This window comes from Rhea pennata, chromosome 9, assembly GCF_028389875.1.
Source record: "Rhea pennata isolate bPtePen1 chromosome 9, bPtePen1.pri, whole genome shotgun sequence".
Taxonomy (NCBI): Eukaryota; Metazoa; Chordata; class Aves; order Rheiformes; family Rheidae; genus Rhea; species Rhea pennata.
The window spans coordinates 23,679,099-23,703,118 of NC_084671.1; the positions used below are offsets into that span (position 1 = coordinate 23,679,099).

At 44.5% G+C, this 24,020-nt stretch overlaps 1 protein-coding gene and 1 long non-coding RNA gene across 2 annotated transcripts in view; one reads left to right on the plus strand and one right to left on the minus strand.

Annotated features, from left to right (window-relative positions):
* Positions 1-3,199: 3,199 nt before the first annotated feature.
* LOC134144209 (G-protein coupled receptor 55-like) lies at positions 3,200-5,639 on the minus strand. Its single transcript, XM_062582978.1, has 2 exons — positions 5,602-5,639; positions 3,200-4,820 (listed from the first exon to the last, which is right to left on the minus strand). Exon 2 carries the CDS (start codon positions 4,805-4,807, stop codon positions 3,890-3,892), a length of 918 nt encoding a protein of 305 aa, XP_062438962.1. The 5' UTR covers positions 4,808-4,820; positions 5,602-5,639; the 3' UTR covers positions 3,200-3,889.
* Positions 5,640-5,685: 46 nt separating this feature from the next.
* Positions 5,686-24,020, plus strand: part of LOC134144358 (uncharacterized) — a 48,892-nt gene continuing 30,557 nt past the window's right edge. The window contains exon 1 of the long non-coding RNA XR_009959336.1: positions 5,686-5,763. This is a non-coding gene — a long non-coding RNA (uncharacterized LOC134144358). The remainder of the gene's footprint in view (positions 5,764-24,020) is intronic.

The window sequence follows — 24,020 nt, forward strand, 5'->3', positions numbered from 1 at the left end:
AGGACACACCAGACTGCAGCTGCAGACTGAACGTTCAGAGGCCTGGAAGCAGTAAGATCTAGTAGAAAATTTTTGAGTGGAAAATGTCTCCTTTGCAAAATTATCATTTCCCCCCTGGAACTCTGCAATGAAAGTTATTTCCCTCCATTGATAATCATGTTTGATCTCTGTTTGATTCCTGTTTTGAAACATTTTGGGGAAGTAAGATGTTTCAATTTTCACAGCCAGGTTTAATAACAGTGATGTCTAGCCATTCTTTTTAAAAGGTCCTTTTGTAATCAGTTTGATAAAACTGACGAAAAATGTGTTAGGCAGCTAGATGCTGCTTTGGTGGATTGAATTCTAACACCACAGCCCCCCACTCCACAAAAAAACAGTGAAAAGGCTCGAAGAGCAGACCAGAGGCTAAGGAAGTAGCTCAGCCATCATGGCCTCTCATATATCCAATATTGCCTTGATTCTTCATTTCAGTCAGAAATACTAGAATAAATAGATGAAGACCAATGTGCAATGTAGTATGTGTATGACACATGTAGGTATAAAAGCTTAATGGAGGAGCTATGTGGACCTGAGGCAGGTGTGTGGGGACCTAGCGTCAGAGCTGCTGCTTAAATTTTCACTTGCAGAAAAGAGTAATATTGGGGGAATAACAGGAATGGCCAGAAAACCTAGAGAAACCTATGAGATGGACCTTGAGAAAGACAAAATGTCTCAAGCAGTTTTAACTTGTCCTTCATACAATTTTAATTGTGGTTAATTTGGCCAAAATTTCTGACTCTTCTAAGCAGTGTGGAGGAAGCCAAGAGGCCAAAGTTTCCTAAATTTAATGTGAGTCTTGCTGCTGTCTACCAGCACTTTAAGTGAAACTACAGGGCAAATTACTTCTGTACAATCTGTGAGACAAAAGATAACAGAATAATAAACAAATAAGAGTAGGTGCACTTAAAAATGAAAAAAAAAGCAACAGAGAAAGTATAAAGCTACAGGTCAGCTTCTGGACTCAGTTATAGTGGTGCGAGCCCAAAATAACTTTAGTAAAACTAATGGAGCTGCCTCAGGTTATAGAAATGCAATTGAGACCAGTTTCCTCATACACTTTGGCATTTTCTGCCTCCTGATGTACTGATAAAATCACTGTTCCCTATGTGCAGGCATTATCAGGTAAAGCAGAGTCCCCTTGGCATGGCCCACTGTCTTGAAACGTAAAATAAATCTTCTGCATCAGCACTATTTTGTTCTATTATTTGTTCACCCTGCTTCCAAAAGGAACCTGAAATCTCAGGAGTCAAAACCTTCATGTCTGCTGAGATGCAGTTGGTTCAGGGATATTTTATGAACAGAGAAATAGTGACAGTTCAGTGTCCACCAACAGGAAAGCTATGTAGATATTGTCAGTGTTTTGAGGGAGCCAATGTAAATGATATGCAGAAGGGATTCTCATGGAAAGTTCTTGATGTCTGCAATGTGCAGGACACTGTTTGCATGAAGGCACAGCCCTTGTACCCTCAGAGGCATGGTTCATCAGCCAAACACTGAAAGGACACTGCAGACACGAACACAGAGTTATGTCTGTGTTGGGTCAGCGTTTTACTTTCTCAGAAACTGGATTTATTTGGAACAATCTCATACATAGATGTGTGAGACTGTACCATACATGACTTAAAAAATTTTGGTTTTAAGGCTAGAGTCTCCAAGTGTGAAATCACTAGTTCTGGGAGGAAATCACTACACTGCGTGTTATTCTTCACAAAAACGTACAGCGAAAAAATGGCTCAAAGGCTAGGATTCGCTTCCCTGCCTAGAGGATGTATTGCAAGGATCTAGCTCAACATAAATGTGAAAACTAGTTGCTTCAGTTAATGAACCATGGTAAATCTGATAATCTCTTTTTGATGAATACCTGAGGCAGGCGCTCAGCGCTCCTTAACGTCACCTTTTCTGGGTAGCTCTGTGCTTGCAGACATGGGGTTGGGCTGCAGGGCTGGACCTACGCCCAGAGCATATGCCACGACTCACCACCAGGCTGCCACGGAGTCGAAGGCTGGTGCCCGGCGCAGGGGGAGCACAGCGCTGGGGCTTGACTGGAGACCCCCTGCCATGTCCCATCCTGCTCAGAATGCCGGGAAGCTCCAGCCGGCCACGGTATTGCTCCGGTGGGAGCGAGCCCTTCTCCTTGGGCTGAGTGCAGATTGTTGCTTGGGTTATCTGCATGCCTGGGAGCACTGGTAGGAAGTAACTAACTGTCAGATTATTTTTTATTGCTTTGTTTGTTGGTAGTGCTCAGCTTCCTTTGAAATCTTAACAGTTGTTTTCCCCCAGGATCCTATGTTGCTGGCTGCTGCTTGGGGGATCAGAGCTGCCTTATTGCTCAGTAAGGTGAGGACTGTTCTTTCATGTTCATGTGTTTGCCATGACGTTTGGCTCAGACTTTTTATTTCATGCTCTTGGTTGGTTTGGCTAGGTTCATGAAACTAGGTTTTGTAGCCAACTGGGAAAGAGTGGACGTGTGAGAAGCTGGCGAGCAGGAAAGAGGAATTGATGAGACATGTGCAGGAGTCTGGACTAGGACTGGGACAGTTGGAATGTAAATCTTAGCTATCTGAGGATGTGAGATGGTGGGAACAGTATAGAGTAGGGGGATGTGGTAGGGCAGGACCTGTCACGAAAGAAGGGGCACACGTTACACAAGAAGGCACGTGGTGGAGTCATGGCAGGACATCCTTGCCATACTTGCATTAACTTACAGCTGCCTTTGCATTTACAAACCCAGTATTTTAAACAATGCTTGCAAAATTAAGCCTGCCAGGTGAGTGTGCATTTGTGCAAGCATGTGTGATGAGGGGGGGTAAGACAATAGAATTCAGTCTGAATCTTTCTACCATAAATGCTGAGTCTTTCTTTATCTGCAGCCCAAGCCAGTAGTGACTGAAGGCCTGGGGAGATTTGCAGATGAGGTGTGGACAGGGAGGGTGAAAGATGCTCCCAAATATTGTCCAGGGCAGAATAAGATTGGTGGCCTAAGTTTCCCAATGAGTCTGCATAAAAACATAGACTGGGTTCAGCCCAGGAGTAAACAGCTTGTTGCAAGCAAAGGTACTTCTATTTCCTCTGCTGCAAATTGGACAACACCAGACAACCTTGCTTTTGGTGAGAAATAATCACATTTTTAATGATTTTAAATAAATCATGTGCTCTGTTGTTCAGGAAGGAGGAAAGGATGTGGCTGGGGGACATTATCCTAAAGGTTTCAGGCATGGAGCTGAATATCTGGGCACAAATCTAGAGCCAGACTTTGCAGTTTTCTGTACACAAAGAAAAACTGCATTGCACAAGGACCGCGTGTTCAGGTCACTGAACCTACTTACAGAGTAAAGTGCTGCTTGGTGCAAGAAGCGGGGTAGAGCCATGCTTCAGTGCTGTCCTTCCTCTTGCTCCCACTTCTAAATTGAATAAAGCTTTCTTCAAAGTAAAAAGGAATCACATCCAAAGAGATATGTATGACCATTTATAGAAAATCATTCAGTTTCTTTTTACCCATAAATGCCAACACAAAACATTATGCAAGATAGATAAAGTAGGAGCAGATTTTCCTGAGATATTTTCAGACCTGAGTATTTTAAGTAAATCATTTATCTAAGTGGTTCAGGACCCTGCAGCATCAACCAAAGCATCTTCATCCATCAGTGATGTTTCAAGCAGTCACTTTTTTTTGAGAGCAGTTTTTTTGTCTGTATCTAAGGAGGTGTGCCTGTTTGCCATATGGTGTATGTAGGCCCTAGGACATCGGCAGGTGGTGGCCTTTGATGTGCTTGCAGTGAGCGGCAGGCCTGCCTGGCATGGTGACGCTTTCCAGGCAGGCATTCCGAGTGACCACTGTGCAGCACATAGCTCAACGCTTTCGCCTGGATGTTTTTTGACTGTTTTGCAATGAGTCTTCCAAAGATTCCTTTAAGACAAAATAATAGCAGACCCCATCCAGACAACAGTTCATATTTGCCCAGCAAAGTGTGACCTGAAGGATGGCTCGTAGGGCTTGCTGAAAACTGTTGTGAATGACATTATTCTTTACCAAAAAATACAAGAGGAATGCCACGTGGTAAGGAGTGAAACAGACCACAAACGTGACGAGATTTGTCACCACTATCTTCTCTGCCCTGTTGGTGTACATTTGGGGGTTGTCAGGCTTTTTGCGCTTTCTCAAACATCTGACGGTCTGGATGGTGCAGAAGGTCATCGTTGCCAAGCTGCAAAGGAAGGTGGTCTCCAAGGCGCTAAACAATCCTTTGTTTTCCCATGTACTTTTGGAGAAGTTATGGAAGCAAGATGAGAAGTTGTGGTCCTGTCCGTGCAGTTGGAAAGTAGAGGCAGTCCCAGCTGAGATGCCCAGGCAGATGACAGCACAAACCATAGCAGCTTTCTTGGTGGATCGTAGGACGGGAGCCACAAAAGGGTGCCGGATAGCAATGTACCGGTCTATGCAGATGCAAAGGGAAACGAGGATGCTGCCATACATGTTTACAAAGTAAAGACTTTCCAAGGCTGAGCAAAACACAGACCCCAAGTTCCAGTTGTTCTGAAGGTGATAGGAAATAATTTTAAAAGGAAGAGTAAACAGCAGCAAAGTATCCAGGAAAATAAGGGCTACCATGTAGACTGTAGATTCAGTGAGCCTTTTAACCTTAAGAAACAGGAATGACAAAGCCATCACATTGAACAGCAATCCCAGAGTAAAGGTGGGAGTGTACACAATCAGCTGGAACAGTTCTACTGTAGCACTGATACTGCTCTGAGCATGGGTATCATTCATATCTCCACAGGTACTGGAAGAGAAGAAGATCATATTCACCACAAAGAAGAATGAATGTCACATTTAAGAGCTGGCACAAAGGCTACTGAGGTCAGTAGGCTTCCACAGACCTAGAGATATTTTTTCCCCTCAGACTGCCATGTGTCCAGTTCAAGCTCTCAGTAATGTGGAGCTGCCTTGTGCCAAGGGATCTCACTGCAAGGTTTAGCCCAGAGCACCAGGGCCCCTCAAATTCATTTATGTGAGGACCCCAAACAGTCATTGCTACCCTGTGCACCTTTCCACTGCCCCTGGCCTACAAGGCTGTGGTTACATCTGGCCTTTCCGGAAGGCTTGCTGAAAGGAAGCAGTCAGGAAATCTCAAAACAGACTATTTCTAGCAGAGGTTAGGTCTTTAAAACAAAAATGAGCTTCTGCCTAAACCAGCCAAACTTAACACAGCTGACAAACTGCTGTCTGTGCAGACAGAGGTGGCAGCAAACTTGCAGCTTGTTTCCCCTCACCAAACAAGCAACTAAAAACATCGAGGTAGGTACCCTCTGGGTAAGAGTCTTGAAGAAATTCACTTCCCATCTTTGGGAAAGGGGGCTAGTGTGATCTCACGCTCAGAGGCTCTCCTTATGGAAAACAGAGAGGCTCTAATCTGTTCCTGCAATCCTGCTCTCTGGCAGAATCACTTGCAAATGCAAACACACAGGAAAACCTTGTCCTTTATTCTGATCAGTTCTTTCACAGCGACCATAACCTTTAAATGAATGATTTTAAAGACCTTTCTTTTGTTGATTAGAAATTACCTTCATCTGCTGCTGTGAAATTATTTTTGCTTCTAGCTAATTCCTTTTCTACTTGAGTTACTGATCTTGATGTCGTTTCATTTTAGATTTGGCTTTTTGTCGTCAGCTGTGAAGCAAAAGTTCCTGTTCCTCAGATCAAATCACTCCCACAGTGTTTCAGAGGTAAGCTGTCCTGCTCTGTGGTTTGACAGAAGATCTGCACAAAGGAAATGTATGTTACCTAAAAACCAGCAAATATTGTTAGAGGGCAGATGCAGGTTTGCTGTTTGCTCCTTTAAGAAAGCACTGATGCAGGGAAATGTAAATCGTTAGCTTAGATTACAGAAGTGAGCAAACTAGCCCCAGAAATACAGCGTGAGTATGAAAATGGGATGGTGGCAGGGATATGGGTGCACAAAGGCAGATTTCTGACTGAGGCAGGTTCAGGGACCCATATCTTGTGCCTTGCTGAAGCCAGTAAAGGTTTCATTCTGCTTTGCCGGCCAGATGTGCATTTACCCCAGGGGCAGCTGCCCTCCTGCAAAACACTTCTCAGGAGCAAACTCATTGCTGGGCGTCCAGGGATGACAAGCTAACTTGGGAATTACTGTGAAGTGATAAATATTGACAAAGTCCTCTACTCAACTGCCTGTATAGGAGATTTCATTAGTATTTGCCTTTTTTTTTTTTTTTTTTTTTTTTTTTTGGTATGAAGGGTATCTAGGAAATTCTGGGTCTAGAGGAATAAAACAAAGAAATAAAATTTCAGCTCTATAGCAGGACTTCTGCTGGAGATTAAATTTTGTTGTGACAGAAAGGCATTTCAGACTAGCATCTGTTTTGCAGATTTCTAAACAAAACAAAACAAAATGTTTTCAAGCACAAATGCCAAAGAGTAGCTCTGTTTCTTCCCAAAAGAAATAAAAAGCCAGTGATGCTACAGGCAAAGCAAGCTAGGTAAAATATATATACTTTTCAGATCTTGTAGCAAGAAGACAGCTTTTAAGGCAAGGTTTCGCTACCGGGGAAGCATCTGATCGCTGTGTTACCGGCTTACCTCTGGGCCGTCCGTAGGTCTGGCCGCGGACTCTTCCCCCTTTGCTGTGCTTCCCGAGTGTCGTGTTTTCTTTTAAGGCGGTGGAGCGGGCTGCACGCGAGGCGCCCGCTGGTGCACGCGCGCTGCGTACACCGAGCTCGTTGAAGGGCGCAAAGAGGTTTCCTTGCGGAGCCAGCACCTCTGAGTCACCCCTTAAAAATAGTTCCCAGTAAGAGAGAGGGAATTGCTGGCCAGGCAGGCTGGCCCTGTGTGTGATGTTATTATGGGGCTGGACTTTATAAACTGTATTTAACATCTGTGGGTGGAGTGTTAGCTGCGAAAATGTGCTTCAAGCTAAAACCCGAGGTACTGTCGTCATCGTTTCTCGCACTTTTTATGACACCATGTGGGGGGGGAGGGAAGGGGATTTTCGTAGAGGTTTTCAGCAGCGATGTGTTCGTGTCACGCGGGTATTTTAACGGCGGAGATGAGCATTACTCGAGAGGGTGTTGGCACGGCGGGGCGGCGGGAAGAGCACCGTGGCGCCGAGGCCGCGGGAAGAGGCGTTTGGCCCCGCCGCGGGTCTGCCTCAGACCTGCCTCAGCCCGGGGGAGGAAGGACCGAAGGGCGGTTTGTCTCCGTCCTCTGCCTGCGCCCCTGAAAATCCCAACGCAGCGTCGTCCTGCCCGAGCCCGAGCCCGAGCTACGGGCTCGTGGAAGAGGCGGAAGAGGGGTGGAAAGGAAGAGAGACAGTGCTTGCGCTTTCCCCAGGGTGTTTCGGATGAACTGATTTTTCTGAACAACAGAAAGCCCAAGGGGCAAAGCTCTGCGGGCGGCAGGGTGCCAGACGCAGGTCTGGGCGGCTGCGCCAGGGTGGCGTGGCCCACTCGGAGTGACTCCGAGCGCGCCGCCGGTTCCCCTTCCCCGAGGAAGGGGCTGTTTCACATCCCCTTTTGGGCTGGTCTCGAGGGCTAGAGACGCGTCCCGGGCCACACGTGATCCTGCCCTGGGACCGCAGACAGCATCGCCCTGGTCTGGGCTCTCCAGCCACCCCGCGGCTGCCGCCCGGTGCCCTTCGGCTCTCGCCGCGCTTCCAGCCCCGGCGGCCGCGGCGCCGTTCGCTGTGCGGCGGCGCCATCTTGCGGCCGCGGCGGCAACGAGCGGGCACGCGAAATGGCGCCGAGGGCTTTCCTGTGGCAGGGGGCAGCACAGCGCTGCGGAGGCCGCTCCCGCGGGAAAGGCGTTTTCTGCTTTTTTCTGCGCTGACGCAAGCTCTCGGTGGAGGGGACAGGCTTTCTGCCCGACGACGCTGTGGAGACTGGTGAAATTCCACGCACACGTTTCGATCTAAAACTCCAGCAGTGCGGGCCTTCCTCTCGAGCCCCCTCAGGCCCTGTCCTGCTGAGCTCTCGGGCCCGGCGTGGGGACCGGCAGCACCAGCGGGCGGCGGTTTGGAGGTCTCAGTCTCTCCGGCAGCAGCTTTTGCGCTTGAGGTTAATCTCGAAATGGCTGGAGCAGGTGCCCAGGCTGAGCTCGCGTGCCCCAGCTGGGAGCCCGGCTGCCGCTTCACGGGGACGCTGTGACACCGCCGAGATACTTGTATAACCTTTTTCTGCACATACTGTTAGTTACATTTGCCTTCAACTCATAATTACCTTTGAAAGGCCTGAAACAGCCTTTTTGCCCGAATAAATTAATTCCAAGCAGACCATACAAACCTGCAAAATAGTAAGACTCCTGCCCCCCCAACATGAAAAATCAGCTGTAATTTGGCAAGCTGGGAAAGAACCAGCAACTGAAGACAAGGACGGCCAAGGAGACTTTTCGTGTTACTTTCCTCAGTTGAAATGCATATGCATCCCTAGGGAAGTAGCTACGCAGCTTGAATGCCCGTCCAAAAGGTACTTTTACGCGTTTCCAGGCAGCTGGGCTGCCCGTGTTGCGGGGTATCTGCGCCTGGCGCCGGGCTCGTGGCAGGCAGATCCGTGGCAGATCCCACGCGGCGCCCCTGAACCAGAGCGGTTGGACTCTCAGCCCGGGATGGAAGATCGTTGCGGGTCATTGCAAAAGGTAATTAACTAAACAAGAAGATAAGAGCAGATGTTTAAGTGAGAGAAAAAAATGCATCTAATACGGTGTCCTGTCTTTGACAGCATCCAGCAGCAGACGTGCAGGGGAAGAGCTTAAGAAACAGGGATCTTCTTGCTGGCATTGCTTAGGAAAACAAAAATAAGAAAAGGTTGGTTATAAAACCTCTCAGTTAAATTCCAGTAGTGACTTCCCTCTTTCCGTTTCCTACGTTGTTTTTCTCATGGTATCTTAGAGATGTATGCCATGCATTTAACATGATACACGTGTCTATTTAGCAGACAATTCTAACATTTTTGTACTGAAAATAGCAGTTTTATTCATGCATATTGGCATTTCTTTAGTATTTTAGGAGAATCAATTGGATAGGTATGAATTATGTTGCCTAACAAACAGTGCTTCAGGAATATATATTTTTAAAATTTTGTATATGATATTACAACTTAAACTTTCTAGCATTTAGTAGAGATGGTTTGTTTGTTAGCTGGTTAGATGAGGATCAAGGAAAAGTTAGATGGTTTGTTTGTTAACAGAAACAGCAGGTAGGTTGTCAGGTCGATGATGGCTTTTAGTCTTCCTAAAATTGAAGGATAGCAGATCTCTGAGTGGATCTTGTCAGGTTGTTAGCATCAAGAGATGTTAGTCAGAAATAAAGTCAGAGTAATCAGAGTTTGGTAACACTATTTTTTCCTGCATATTTACTGATGTCATTTTGATGTAAAAATATTTCCCTTGGGGAAAATACTTGAAAAAAAAAAGTAGAAACTTTGGTTTTATTTTTGCAATTCATTTTGCTGTCTTTGTATTTTAATGTATTACTTCGTTATATCAGCTGTGTAGGAAGGTGCTGTGCCAAAAGGCAAGTTATAGTATAGCATGTCATTAACAGGCCAGCTGTAATGTGTGTGTTCACTATATCATGACATACTAGTTGGATTTAATGTCTCTGCTATTAGTGGAGGTATAGTGCACCTGTAGAGGATTTGGGTGTTAATAAAATTGCTTTTCTTGGGAAGGCTACTGCTTTCTACCTGCCTTCAGCTATGTGTGCAGTGTGCAGAGCAGTGCTGCCCAGTAAAATGCTGCAGTTGGCTCAGGTCCCGGCAGCAGCCTGGCCGTATAAGTTTGGTGCTTCACTAACCTTATACCCTGTTTATCAAATATTAGCTGTTCAGAGCTTTGTGCTGAGGTAGCACAGTGCTCGCTGTGCCTAATCAGGACCTTTGGAGGCAGCCTGAGTGTCTGCACATGAAATCATGATGCCCCACGCTGTTCTTGCACAGTCAGTGTTTCCGTGGCTGGGTATTTGCATCCTTTCCTAAACACAAGTATCCTGGTGTCATAGGTAAGGTCTATTGTCTTCCCCCCTTTACCAGTAGGGGAACTGAAGCAGAAAAAAAAAGGTGATGCAAGTAACCTGCAGTGGGGTGGAGTTTCCTAGATTCAGATACCTTCCTCCTAAGGCCAACACATTATTTTTAGGGTGACCGTTCCCTGGGACCAGCTCCCTTTGTGCGGCCCAGGAGAGATAGCATTGCACTGATTGTATATGGATGTTTACGTGCCTTCCAGAAGTCCTGCATTCTTTGGAAATGACTAGTCTATGTATATGCAAGACAAGAGAAGTAATCAAGAATAAGACAACAGGTACCTGATGTCATTTTCCATATATCAAACCATAGAACAATGATCTCTTAATTCATTTGAGCCTCAATCTATTTAACTTCAAGAACACTTTACTTAGGGTGAGGCTGTTTATTTATGGTAAAAGCAGTGTAGTCTCTATAGTTGTGTTGTATGCAGATTTCAATGAGGATTAGGAGAAGAATGTGTTTTATCTCCCTCTTTTTTTCCCCCGTAATTGAACTCAGGAAGTGGCCTTCAAGCAGATCTTGCACTGCTGTAGAGTTGTTAGTGGTACGGTGTTTGTGCAGAAGCATTATCGCTTGGTCACCTGACATATCATGGAAATTTGCTAAACACTTGTAATTCACCATCTCTTTTTTTCCATTATTATGGCTATTAAAACCATCCGGCTTGGAACTCTGTACATCTAAATATTTGGTTTCTTTGGCCAAGAATCCATCGTGTATTTAACAAAAGGCTTTCTTTACTTTACTTGCCTTGCATTGCAAACAGATTTTCTCTCATCATAGGCAAAGGTGCTGTAACTTCAGTCTGGTTAAGCTAAAGCCTGTTGTGGTGCTGCTGGTGATAGTGTTTAGACTACTGTTAAGCAGTGGTGAATGCACTTGCTCTTTCCCATGTGAAACGTGTGTGGCCTCCCACATGTATCCGGATCAGTGAAAAGTCTTACTTTAGCACATTTTTGCTTCCTTTTCACACATTTCTAATTTGTTCACCATTGATACAATTAGTACTTTAAAGTGTCTTTTTATTGGAGCTGCCCCTGTAACTGATTTTTGTAGCTGTGATTGCTAGCCACAAGAAGTTTACACTGAAGGAAGGACAGTCTCATGTTACTTCCGTGCTGATGTGAAATTCCAGAGAAGCAGGTGACGTCCAAAGCTTTGTGTCCCTCCTGGGAACGCTGCTGTGTGCGTTAGGCTGCAGATACTGTCACAAGGGTTGGCTTCTGAGCTACTCGCTCTTCTCAAAAGCACTAGTGTGCAATGACTAAATTTGGGTTCAGAAAAGGAACTGCTAAGTTCCAGTCATACTTTTGACTTTGCTGCCTTCAAAAGTCTCCTGGGCTTTTGCCTCATGGGCATCTTCACGTTGCTTGGTGTAGGGGGAGGTGAATAAGGAGAGCTCCCCAGGGAGCTGGGGTGGAGGAAGGTTCTTCTGCTGGACACTCAGGGTAGGAACCTAGTGTGAACTTGATGATGTACATCTGACAGGACTTTTTAAACCAATTTGAGCAGCAGTTGCTTGATTGTTCCTGCCTTGCTGGCTGGCACAACTGCTCATGTAGCTATGTGGTAAACCAAATCAGGGAACCAAAGTGGCTGAAGAAGAAGTTAGCAAGCCAGTGGCCCCTAGAATTTGGTAATTCGAATAATCCCTTTAATGTTCATTTACCTAAAAATGAGGAACTGAAGTAGTGTGATGTTTGTGAGGCTATACATGCAGAATAATTTTATTGTCACATTGTGTTTAGAAAAACATTTCTTGAACCACATTCAGGATATAACTGACAGACTTTAAAATATATTTAGAAAATAATATAGCAAGTGACAGATCTAATTGTCTGTGGCCCTTAGTACTGTAGACTGAGGAGAGAAAGGTTTGAGCACTGTCACAAGGAATAGCTTTAAATAACCGGTTTTAAGGAACCAGTTCTTCCTGAAGCCAGTTGTTAGCATCATTGTGTATTATTCCACTGGCTTTGAAACATTGTGTCTAGAAGAAATGCAATTTAATAGAACATTTTCTATTTTTGCATTGTGTAAATGACAGTTTTATATCAAGTCTACAAGTAAAAGTTTTCCATCCTATTACTCCTCCTAGTATTTCCTTTATACTTTCTTCCACTCTAAATTCAGCTGTTTACTCAGGCCAAATTTGTGGCCATTTATCCTTTCTAGGATGCAAAAGCAGAACAGTGGCAGTCACCCCCATCTTGTTGTCCCCAGACAGCTGATGCACCCAACATGATAGAGCTCCTTGGCTGCTCTTGGGGAGGGATGGAAGACAATAACTGTGAGAAGAAAGGGGTAGCCAGTGGGTTTGATGACCCTTTCTGGTGTGGCACAAATACCAGACTGGGAAGGTAGGCAAATGTCTGCGCTGCTGAGCATCAGCAGTGCTGTCCTGCCGAGGCAAGCTGGATGCACGTCATACCCTCTGCGTGCTGCCCCTCTGGTTCAGTTTTGCCTTTTTGGGTATTTGTGTTTCAGTTACTCGTGTCTCTAGAATTAAATAAATAAATAAATAAATATGTAAAAAGGATTTTTTTTTTGTTACCAGCACAGAGCCAGCTCAAGTTATGAGAGATTTTTTGCACTTCCTACTTTCCCTTCTCCAAGTTTTTCCATCTGTCCTTGCTGTGGGCGCAGAGTATCCCTGCTCTGCAGGGCTAGGGAGGGAGAGATTAATGCTGACAGAAATGCTTAGGTTGTCTGTACACTGAGGTAGCCTCTATAACTATATATATATATAAAAATATATATATATATAAAAATATATATATCTATATATAATAGAGAAATAGCTGTATGCTATGGTATATATGCAATTAGATATGTAGTCCCTACAGACAGAGGCATGGCTCTTCCCGTGGCCTGGCAGGGTGTTTTCTTCCACTGGTGGGACTTGGGTAGGAGTTAGCACCAGGAGCTGCATTTTTCTTTCTTCACAGCCTTCCGCCCTCTCTTTCTGCCTCCGTGGAGGTGCTTGTTGGTGCAGTGGAGGTGGTGGGAAGAGAGTGGCGCAGCAAGAGAATCGCAGCAGCGGTGTGCCCTGTCTCTCCCCCTTCCTGCGCTGGCACGAAGAATAGCTGCCGCTGCCTTTTAATGCCTGCTATGAGTATGTGAGTACGCGCAGGTTTCTGCTGCTAATGGGAGAAGAAAGGAGGAGTCTTGTGAAGACATGAGCTGTGTTTAGTCTTTCACAAGCTGTGAATGTTTTGATGGATTTTCTTTTTTCTGCACCTTCAGTAAAAGATTTGAAGAACTTAGCGAGGATTATTGGCCGTGAATTAAGAAGGTCTGTCTTTCTGCTTGAAAGTGAATCACGTTTAACTGCTAAAAATGTGCGGTGATAGAGGTACACTTTGGACTTCTCAGAATTAATGAGTATTAATTCTTAGCAAAATGAAATTCATATGAATAAATACAACACTGATGAAATTGTTACAAACTTCATTTATCAGGCCACATCCTTTTCCTGTTGTTTTTCTGGTAAGCAGTTCTAAAGTCAAGTATTTAAACATTTTAGCATAAAATTTCTCTGGTCTTGAGCATTTTTTTGTAAATAACCACAATCACTGAAGCAAAAGTAACTAGAGCTATAGCTTTGATGCTTGTTTAGCAATCAGGCTTGTGATCTGAATTAAGGGGGGAGGCAGGGAAAGTGTTAGAATAACTGTTTTTCTTATTGCAGGATTTTTTTTTAATAGTCTATTTCACTTTGCAGAGTTGACAGTAGATTTCTTCTGAGTAAATTGTTCTGGGATTCAGCAAATTGTTTCTTCCATTCTTTCTCTTCTTCATAAAGTTGTGAAACATACATTAGATCAAATCTGTGATCAAGGCAAATCCAAACCTCTGCAACTGCAGCTTAATTAGCATACACAGAGCATGTCACATCTCAACCAAGTCTCTTCCTGGAGCAATAATTGGAAGTTAAAAATCCATTCCCCTCCAGGTGGGTCAGGCACAGTGGAGGGAAGGCAGAGGCACTTTGGCTGCTGAGCACATAGAGAGCAGAAAGTGCATGGCTTACCTTCATCACCTAACTACAGCTTGCAAGGGCTTCTCAGGGCTTATCACTGCAAGGAAGGGGAGAGGACAAGACTAAGGCACGAACCTGGGAACTGGCTGTGTTGAGGAGCAGCCTATGTGATCCCAAGCATTGCAGCCTTGTGCGTTCCTCGTGGTGGGCTGCAGCTTGGAGGTGGGCACACTTCTCAGCAGTCTCTCTGCAGTCTGCCAGTAATGAAGGATTGTGTCCTAAAGTACTTTCTTACCAAACAGGCATATCTGGTTGCCTATTTGCTCTGCACTGAGATGCAAGAGGCAACTGGGTGGCATTTGGCTGCTGAAATTGCTACCAGGTGTCCTTTGGGGCAGCAATAGAGAATGAGATCTCAATGCCACACAATAAACCTTCCTTGACGACGGAAACAAAAGCTATGTTTTCATGTTACACAGAGTCATTTCATTACCGTGCTGTTCTTTACCTTTTTCTGCGAGCACCGTGTTCTCTACCTCTGGGTACACATACTACCTTTGGGTGTCCCTGCTTGCATAAATGAGAAAGAAGAAAGGTGACTCAGTCCCGTGCCTTTCAACATACAAGAAAAAAGCAGCCTTTTCTCACTGATGTGGGAAATCGGGGGCTGATTCTCCGAAGAGTCCCGGCTTGGCTCTCTAGCAAAGGGGAAACAGCCCTGAGAAGAGGCGACTGCACGGAGGGAGGAAGGCAGGTGAGGAAAGTTCCTGCATGCCAAGGATAGATGGAAGTGGGTAGGAGGCCAGGTGCTGTGCTGAGTCACAAAGATGGGGCTGGGGATTATGAGCAGGAAGACTGCGGGGCCATGCTGGGACATGTGTGATGGCCACAGCTGCTCCTGGGGCTGTTGCTGGCAGGATGGCCTTTCCCCTGCCCCAGCCAAGGGCTGGGCTCCTGACTGGGGTGCAGCCTGTGAGGGCAGATCAGCTGGAAAAGGTGAGTAAGGAACTTTCCTCGATTTATGGCAACTCAGCCACAAGCAAGTTGGAGAACTGAAACATAAGCTTAAAGTGCTGAGTTTTAGGTGAAAGACTTTAGAATGAGAGAGGGCCTGCGTTTCAGCAAAGGCCATGGAAATTTGTTGCCTGAAATAGTAAAATTCTGAGCAATGGGCATTACCTCAGAAAGCTGAGGAGAATTAGGATGTGTTTGGTACTCTAGACAGCATAGGCCCTTGAAAAATAAAAGAAATCTCAGTCTAAGAGCATGGCTTGGCCAGCATATGTTTCATAGGAAACTGTGCATTTGTTGAGAGGCTGAATGTGGTCCTGAGATTGTCCTGGCCATGTCATTAGTAGCTCAGCCTGTGGTGATGGTGAGCAGACAGCAGTTTATTTAGATTGTTTCATGACATATTTTATTCTGACTTACTGCTGTCAGTGGTGAGATTGATTTTACATTTCTCAGTTCCCTGCTAGTCTCTGGCTCCATAAAGCTCTTTGAAGAGGACTGGATTTAAAGGGTATGTGTCAGCTTTCCAACGTGCCCTGAGTAGATTTATGTGCTCTGTCCTTTGGGAATGGGCTTTTAAAATCTGTGCTTGTATTGAAGATGTATGCAAAAGTACCCCATAAAATTAGTGGAGTTGCTATCTTTAATCGTTTTGAAAAATTTCAATACCTGACACTGCTAGAGATGCTTCTGGTTGCAAAAGACATTGCTGATATGTGAAGGACTGTAGCTTGGCCACGGGTGTCACTGCCAGGCCCCAAGCACTCCCAGGGACTCTGCAACCTCTTCCTCAAATCTCCTTTTCAAATGGATGCTTGGGGCCAGCTGTGCCACTGTCCTAACTGCTGGGGAAGTTGTAATGGAACAAAAAACCCAGTTCAGCTATGTTGACACCTTCTCTTAAAAAAACCCAAAATCCCACAATCATTTTAAAAAAAACTTAGTTAGGAACAACAATTGTCTGAAATTATGTTGAATCTTGGGTGACTCCTGCCCATGTGTTTCTGGTGTTTGGGCAGTTGCAGACTTTCCCAAAGCTCATGATGTGTTCTTCACTTTCTAGCCAAACCAAACAAAGGAATGGCAGATTGCTCATTTTTCAGGGAGAACTGGAAAAACGGGGACCTGAAGACAAGACTACTGATGGAGAGTCCTTGGTGTTGATGCCAACTCTATCATGGACCAAAATTTTGGATAGCATCCTGACACACTGAGCTCTAGTTCCTTTGAAAATAAATTCAGGGTTAGATGTTGAGAAGGGTCTCCATCAGTGGGTGAACCATGCAGACAAGATGGGAAGATTAATTTGGTCACAGGGACCAGTTTGTAGAAGGGTAGACCAGGAAGCAGAATGCAGCAGAAAGATGAAAATCGCTTAAACGCAGGAGACAAAAACGCCACGGCTGCCTGACCTGGTGTGTGTAAAGGGCAGAAAGCTGGCAGAGCGGTTGAGCTGGGGACCAAGGGTAAGGCAGCATCTCCTTGCTGTTTTCTATCTCCTGGGCTCTGGAATACATGGCATGTTGTATGTTCTGTGTGAAAAAAATTATGCATTAAATCTTACCAGCTTGTCACAGGGGAGAATTCTTACTGGTTTGTTTGCTGGAGCTGAGCCAAATGTGACAGTGAAACTCTGTCCTAAAGATCATCCCAAACAGCACCTTTACATAACAGACCTAGCACTTGGGTGCAGTTAGGGGACAGTGGAGCACTTTTAGTTCATTGTGAGACATTTCGTGCTACTTTTCTTGTCCTGTCTGCGCTATTGAGCCAACACGAGGGCAATTCCCACTGAGTTAGACTGAAATCTGCAAGTGATGACGCTTGGAGCCTCTGACTGTGCTCTAAATGAATAATGGTGTAAGAGAGAGCAGACTTCTGCTTTCCAGCATGAGTGTGGAAAGGGATCGTATGCTGCTTCTCGCATGCCATCGGCATCGTGGCTGGCTGCGCTCTGGCTGCAGCGCTGGCTTTTGCTCCTGCTTATGTGTCCAGGTTCCCCCCAAACAGCAGTAAAGCAAGGTTTTACAAAGTGCAGACAGCATGTAATCTGTTTGACAGCGATGTGTAAATAAGAAATGATCCAGCTGAATTTCCCAGGTTGACTTTCCAGCAGTGAAAGTCAGAAAAAAAGAGAACAGAAAGTTTTGCTATGTAAATCAGGCAAATGTGATTTAGATTCATCTACAGAAGCCTGTGACTCAAAACGAATCATGCCATCTACTTTTCAAAAAAAATTAATTCTCAGGATGTCTCTGTGTTTCCACTACAAAAATCTGAAGGGAAGCTGGTTTAGGAGGAGATACTTTATGTAATACTTTTACTGTTGAGGTTAGTGCTTGATGTTCTGTAAAAAAAAAAACAACAAAAAACAGAAAAGAAAACACACTTTCCTGCGTTTTGGTGCCAGACCTTGCGAAGTAGCAAGCCAGACCCTGCAAAGTTGAATTGCTCTCTAGAGAGAGCCGCAGCGCTTCGCTGTCTGTTGAGGGAGGCTCGGTTGTGTCTTTTTTTGTCCCCTAGTTGCCTCACTGGAGCTGGGAGCAGTCTCCCTGCTCAGGATGGTGTGGTGTATTTGGTAAAAGCTAGTTAGGAAATACTGCAGCTGAGAAGAACGCTGGGAAACGGAAAGGGAAGCTGAGCCTTGATGCTGCTGTGGGAGGCCAAAACTAAACCTTAGTTTCGTTTCAGCACATTGTCCAAAAGGTGGAAATATGTTGCTCGTATACCTGGCCCGTATTCTTTGCTCTCTCTGTTAGTTTTTCACTGGAATACCTCCTTATTTCCAGGCTGCGTTTTTTTTAAACAAGAGCAGTGATCTTGATGTATGCATCAAAGCTGTTTTTGGCATTTTCCAGAACAGGATTTTACCAATGTACTAAATGAGATAAATGCAGGCTTGGTCTGAATGAAGATAAATTGTGGAAAACATCCCTCACTTACATGTGGGTGTAGAGTGCCTTATTTCAGGCAGTAGAAAAAAAAGATGGAAGGTATTAGGGCCTCAAAACCGAGCAAAAATGAGCAGTTCTCACTGCGTTTTAATTGGAATCTGTCCTTGAGGCTGTTGCTCTGCAGCAAGTTGTGTGTGTGTGTGTGGGGGGAAACCCTGTATTTTAAAAATCTTCTGCAAACCTAATGCCTTGCAAGTCACAGCATGTTTTCTGCTGTACTTCCAGATGTGAGTGTGGAGTCCAAGAGTGCAGGCTACAAATGGTGCTGTGATATAGCCGGTACATCAGCACCTGTGGATGTTTTGGCTGTGGTCTGGTTGCATGTTGTGAAGGGCTATTTTAGAAGCTTACAGAGGCTTGCAGACTGCTGAAATTGCTGGTTCATCCTCCAAGGAGTAACCTTCAAGGCTTTTGTTGTTATTTTCTGCCTACGGTTGTGGAGCAGCAGATGTGCCAGCCCAGATGATGCGATGGCTGTCAGCTGAGACAGGAGCGCTGAGTAAGTGAGGGCTGCCCCTGACCCTGCAGCAGCTGGCCAACACCTCTTGTGCAAAGGACTCAGTCCTGAACCAAGGGCTTGCAAAGGACTAGCAGAAGTGGTGAGCTGAATGGAGGAGAAGGGGAGCACCAGGACTTAGCTACTTTTGAGCAGCTGCATCTTCTTCATGCTTTGAGCTGTGTCCTGAAGTCTAAAAGTATTTCTTGCCTCCCACTTGGGCTGTCTCTGAAGACTTTAGTATAGGCATTCAGAGTGTATGAAAGCAACCTGTGTGGTATGGAGGTGGTGTCAGGTGCTGAATGAGGCTTTCTTGTGGTGAAGAGTATCAGACAGCTGTCTAAGCCTTAGATGACATCCTGGTGCCCAAGACGAGACTTTACTGCAGCTCTGACTGACTTTAAATTTACATGTAATGCAGTGATGGCTGAGTTTGCTCCTGAGAAGATGAGTCCTGAGTGTAGAGGTGCAGCTGCTGAGGAAAGCAGTGCCTTCCCTAACCTGCATCAACAAGGGGGAAAAGGCATTAATGTAAAAAAAATATATATATATACATATATATATATATATATTAGAAATCAATTGTTCCTGCGTGAATTTGACTTAGGTGATCCCTCTGTTATGTGGTATGCTGCAATGAGAACCGCCAAGTTTCCTTGTAATTTTATAGACATTTTCAAGTGAAACAAATGAGAACAAAATTTCCAACAGGGCCAAAGGCAATGAGTCATGCCACTTCAGGGACACAGAATTGCCTTGTACGGCCTCCTGGTTACAGTGGCTAATGTGTTACTTTCCGTCTAATTCACTCTCTTGCTCCTCATTTTTACGACTTGGATGAAGAGCAGTCTACACAACAGAAATAATGCTTCTCATCTTCAGTCATTCTAAGTTCCTCAGATGAAAGACACTGTAGAAATTCAACTATTCTTAGTTTGGTGATGTGTGCTTCACTGCTAACGCTTACTTTAATCTCTATATTTGCCAGATGTAAAAAGATAAACAGAAGATTGCTTGTGTGAGCTTGAAATGTCCGTGCTGGAGGGGTGGGTTTTGCATCTCTACAGCTTTCCAGCTAGCACTGAGGTAACAAAACAGCAAAAGCTGATCGCACAGTGATATTTTGTGGCAATCGGTTCCTAAGAATTCTGTTCAAATGTAACTAGCTCTCCTAGCAACAGAAAGTCAGGTATGCTTTTAGAAGCAGTGTAAAATTCCCCCCCCCCCCCCACACACACATTTACAGGACAAATATTTTTAGCCATTTTTGAAACCGCTAATGGTAGCTGAAGGAGATTGCAAACCTGTGTGGATAGACTTTTTGTGTATAGCCCCCTGCTTGCTGCCGTGTCTGTAGGATAGCAAGTAAGGCACCAGTAGCAGCCCCACTGCAGAGGCTTTTCTTGCCATGGCCCCAGAGGCATTACTTGCCCCAGCCCCAGAGGCAGTGCATGTCTCATACACCATCCTGCAAGTGGAGCAGGGTATGCCTCTTCTGGTGTGGAGCAAGTCTGCCCTGTTGCAGGCACTGTGGGCAGGGGGAAAGACTCAGGAACAGTTATGAGAGTCAGGAAGGAGCCACGGGGAGAGATGCAGTGGGAAAGGGCAAGGGTTTCAGGGGAGCGGGGCAAGCGCATGCACTCAGGCTGTGGGTGAGAATCGGCAGCTTGGAAAGATCTCTGGGTAGGTATAACATCTTGCCTTGGGCTGAAAGCGGGAGCTTTCTATGTCTCCAGTGTTTTTATTCCTGGAGCAGATTTGGGTCATTATTTGCAAGCTTCGGACTGAACGTTGTGCAGATGGTCGCTTCCTATGTCAAACTGCAGCAGTCTCAGATCACCCTTGGTGACAACCACTTTCCACCACACGCTGCAGCATCCTCTTTTCCTCTTCCTCTGGGCCTTCTTTCCCTTCTACAGAGAGAGCTGGCTAGTGTGTAAGAAAAAAAGATACTACCTCTTTCTTTTGGTAACTGTGAGCCTTTCAGCAATTCTTCTCATTCTCTTGTGTTGGCAGTGGTGGGAGAGCAGCCAGAGCAGAGACCGTGTCTGTGTGGCTCACCTCTATGTTTCTGTGCTTAGTAAACATGTAAAATTGAAATCCAACCATGCCTATATGGTTGGATATGGATATGGATAGAACCCATATGGGTTCTAATTCTTAGTGTTGTGTAAATAACAGTCAGATAGATTTCTCTTTGATTTGCTCAGCAAGAGTACATTTCTGCCCTTTTCTTTGCAGTGACAATTCCCCTGCTCCTCTCCTTGAGAACAGCTTCTTGGGAAAACTGAACTCGTGTTTAGTGTGCTGTGGCCAATGTCTCCTTGTCCTCCAGGTGTTTGTCTTCCACAAGACTGGTGTCTCAGCTGCTGTTGCTCTCCACTTGGGTGTAAGCAAGCCCTCGTGGTAGCATGGCTGTCAGCAGAATCACCTAAGGAGACGAGAAGTTTGTGAATAGATCTTATGTGCTCTTCATGGCTGGAAAAAGTGAATAGACTTTCAGGCATGCAGGCTGTGCTTGTGTGAAAAGGCCTGACAGAATTTGTGTACCCAGGAGCTCACGTGTTTTCTCCCATTATACTAGGGGATCTCAGAAAACACTACCTCTCTCCAGCTCCTCTCTTCTGATTTGGGTGGAAGGACTGAGAAGGTGCCAAAGACTTGTGGGAAGGAATTAGTCTAAGGTGGAAAGCATGCTGAATGTGGGAAAAGTCATTTTCATGCAATACTCTGAAAGCTGTGTGCATTTGAGAAAACCATAGTATCGGTTTCTCTTTCATTCATTTGCGTGCGTTTTGGACAGATTAAATTGTGGTGTTGGAGAATAACTTTTGAGTGAGGTATCGTTTAGAGCAGCCCACAAAGATGTGAGGTTTAGTAAAGATATCTCTCTGAAGATCAGTTTCAGTGTCTCAACCTGTTTTAACTTTGTTTTGTGATCTGCAGGCAGTCTTAGGCAGTGGGGTGGCTGCTTTTCTCACTCTGCAGAGCTCTGTATACTGACTTGAGATAAACTGCTAAAGCAACATTTAATTAAGAATATTAGGCTTTATTTGAAGAAAGTTTGAGATTGCTGATCATTCTCTCATGGAAACAGCTTGGTCCATTTTACATTTTCTAACCTATTTAATCAGAATGAAATGCTGCAGAACAGCCCCAGAAGAGCATGTCCCCAACTGTGCCCACTCCAGCCCAGTGTGAGAGGGAAGGTGGAAATCATCCCTCAGGGGTTTTTCAGATCCCAAATCACATAGAATCATGAAGGCAATTTTGGGAAGGCTGTAAAAAAAATTTTCATATTATATCTTCTGCTTGCTATTAAACTGATTGAATTTACAGCAATCTTTTTTTGGTTAAAAATCATTCCGATAAGTTAGTTCAAAATGGCTTTCAGGGCAGCATTACTTTCTTTAATAATAATCCAGCATTATTAAGCTGGTACTTTTATAGCATTTGAAGTTAGTGGAGTTACACTGATGTACAATTTGGAGAATTTAAAATGATATGACTCACCTAGCAAAGGGACGAGAAAAGAGTTTCTGGAAAAATGTATTTTATTTTGTCCAAAACTACTTTCATTCTGTGTATGCTTTCAATTACTACTAAGGTCAGCCAAATAAGGCTTGGGGATCACATCACTATTGAACAAATACTGATGGTAGAAGGTTGATGGATCTGATGAAATATCCCACACAGCAGCGGTGCTCTCCTGCAGTGTGGAGACCCACAGGGTTTGGTTGCTGGCCTAGCTGCTGAGCTGATCTCATGGTTTGAAGGAGCGTTGCAAGGTACATCGGTGAAAGCCCTGCCAGTGGGCTACTGGTAGCATGCTATCAGATTCAGGAATGGAGAGCTTGCTTCCATGGGCCCTGAATCGCAGATGAAAGTCAGTGGGATGACCTGCGAGCTGCACGTGACAAGAGAGAGAAAACAAAGCCTTGGAACTGTGGGCTCTTTTATTTCTTTTATGTTAAGAGGCTGCATGAAAATACGCCATTTGGGGCAGTAATACTGGGTGGGCTTCAGGAGACATGAGAGGCATAATAATTATTTTTGGAAAAAGAAAAGAAAAAAAGATCGTGTTTAGTCAACAGAAGTAAGTGTGTGAACCTAACACGTGCAGATTTCCTTGCTGTAGTTGGTTTATTCCACTGTGATACTCTGTTTCTAAAAAGTCCTTATGCAGGAGTATTCTAATCCATTTAAAATGGATTAAAACTTGTCACACTTGATTATTGCCAGACAAATAGAGATGGGGCTCCCTCATGCATATTGGCCAGTTTTCTTGCTCAGACAGACCTTCATTTTAGCACAGTCAAAGGTCAAATCTTTCTTGCAAGGTGGCACATCCCAAGCTAGATCCAGCCCATGGGACCCCAGAGCCATGGCAGTGGATCAGAGTGGTACCTCATCTAATAGCTGCCTACATATGCATTCCTTATGCAACACTGGACTTCAGAGGATAAGTATGATCTGTAGATGCGTAGATGTTTAAGAAAGGGGAAACAAAGTCAATGTAGGGCAGGTATAATGCTTACGCATTGTGAAAATGTGTAGGAAAATTGGATTGGATGTAGAATACAGCATGATAGGATCCACTGGCTCACAGCTGAAATCAGAAACTGAGTAAAATGAAGTGACTTTTTTTTTTTTTTTTTTTTTTTTAGGCTAATGATGGTTGATTATCTGTTTGGGTAATTTGCTTAGTTTGAGAGGAAGTGCATTCTCTTCAGCAAATAGAAATCTTCAGATCAGGAATTAATTTCAATATCCTGTTCTCTAAGGAGTTCCATTGTTTAAGCAGGATTTCTGTCAAAATTTTGGTCAGATTACTGGGAGTGCAAGTGACTTCTTTTTTTCTTTTTTTTTTTTAACCTGCCTTATATGATAAGTAACCATAGGTAATACCTTCATCAAATCTGCCTTAATACCTGTGAATTCCTGTACTGGCATGTGATAGAATACAAACAAAATAGCTTTTTTGTATGTATTTTCACCTGGATATTCTGAAACAATCTTGTCCAGAAGAATTCATATTAAATACAGCTACTCTTTAAAATCTGTGGTTAATAGCTTCAGCACGCAGAAGAGAGCAGAACTGAAAACGTAATTTTTAAAGGCATTCTTACGGATGTTTTTGGTTAGCACTTGAGTTTTCTTTTTCCTTTTTTAAATAGGCCAATCCTTTTTTGACATTATAGTACAATTGACTTACTGGAAGGAGGGCTAGGTATGCAAGGGGTTCTCAGTCAGGTTCCCACCATCTTCGTGTGTGTTGGGAGTAACATCAAGAGAAAAGAAAGTGCTTCTGTTGTGCAGTCTGAAAATTGAAATTGTGAGCTTATATTGACTCAGGAAGGCTTTTGTTGTTGTTTTTAAAATGTCAAGCACTTTTCAGTTTTATTCATCGTCAAAAGTGTACACCTTCTTAAGCTGCATGGAATTTTTTGCTTGTTTTTGTTACGACTATAAAGATAAAACTAGCTGGAGGTTCTGCAGA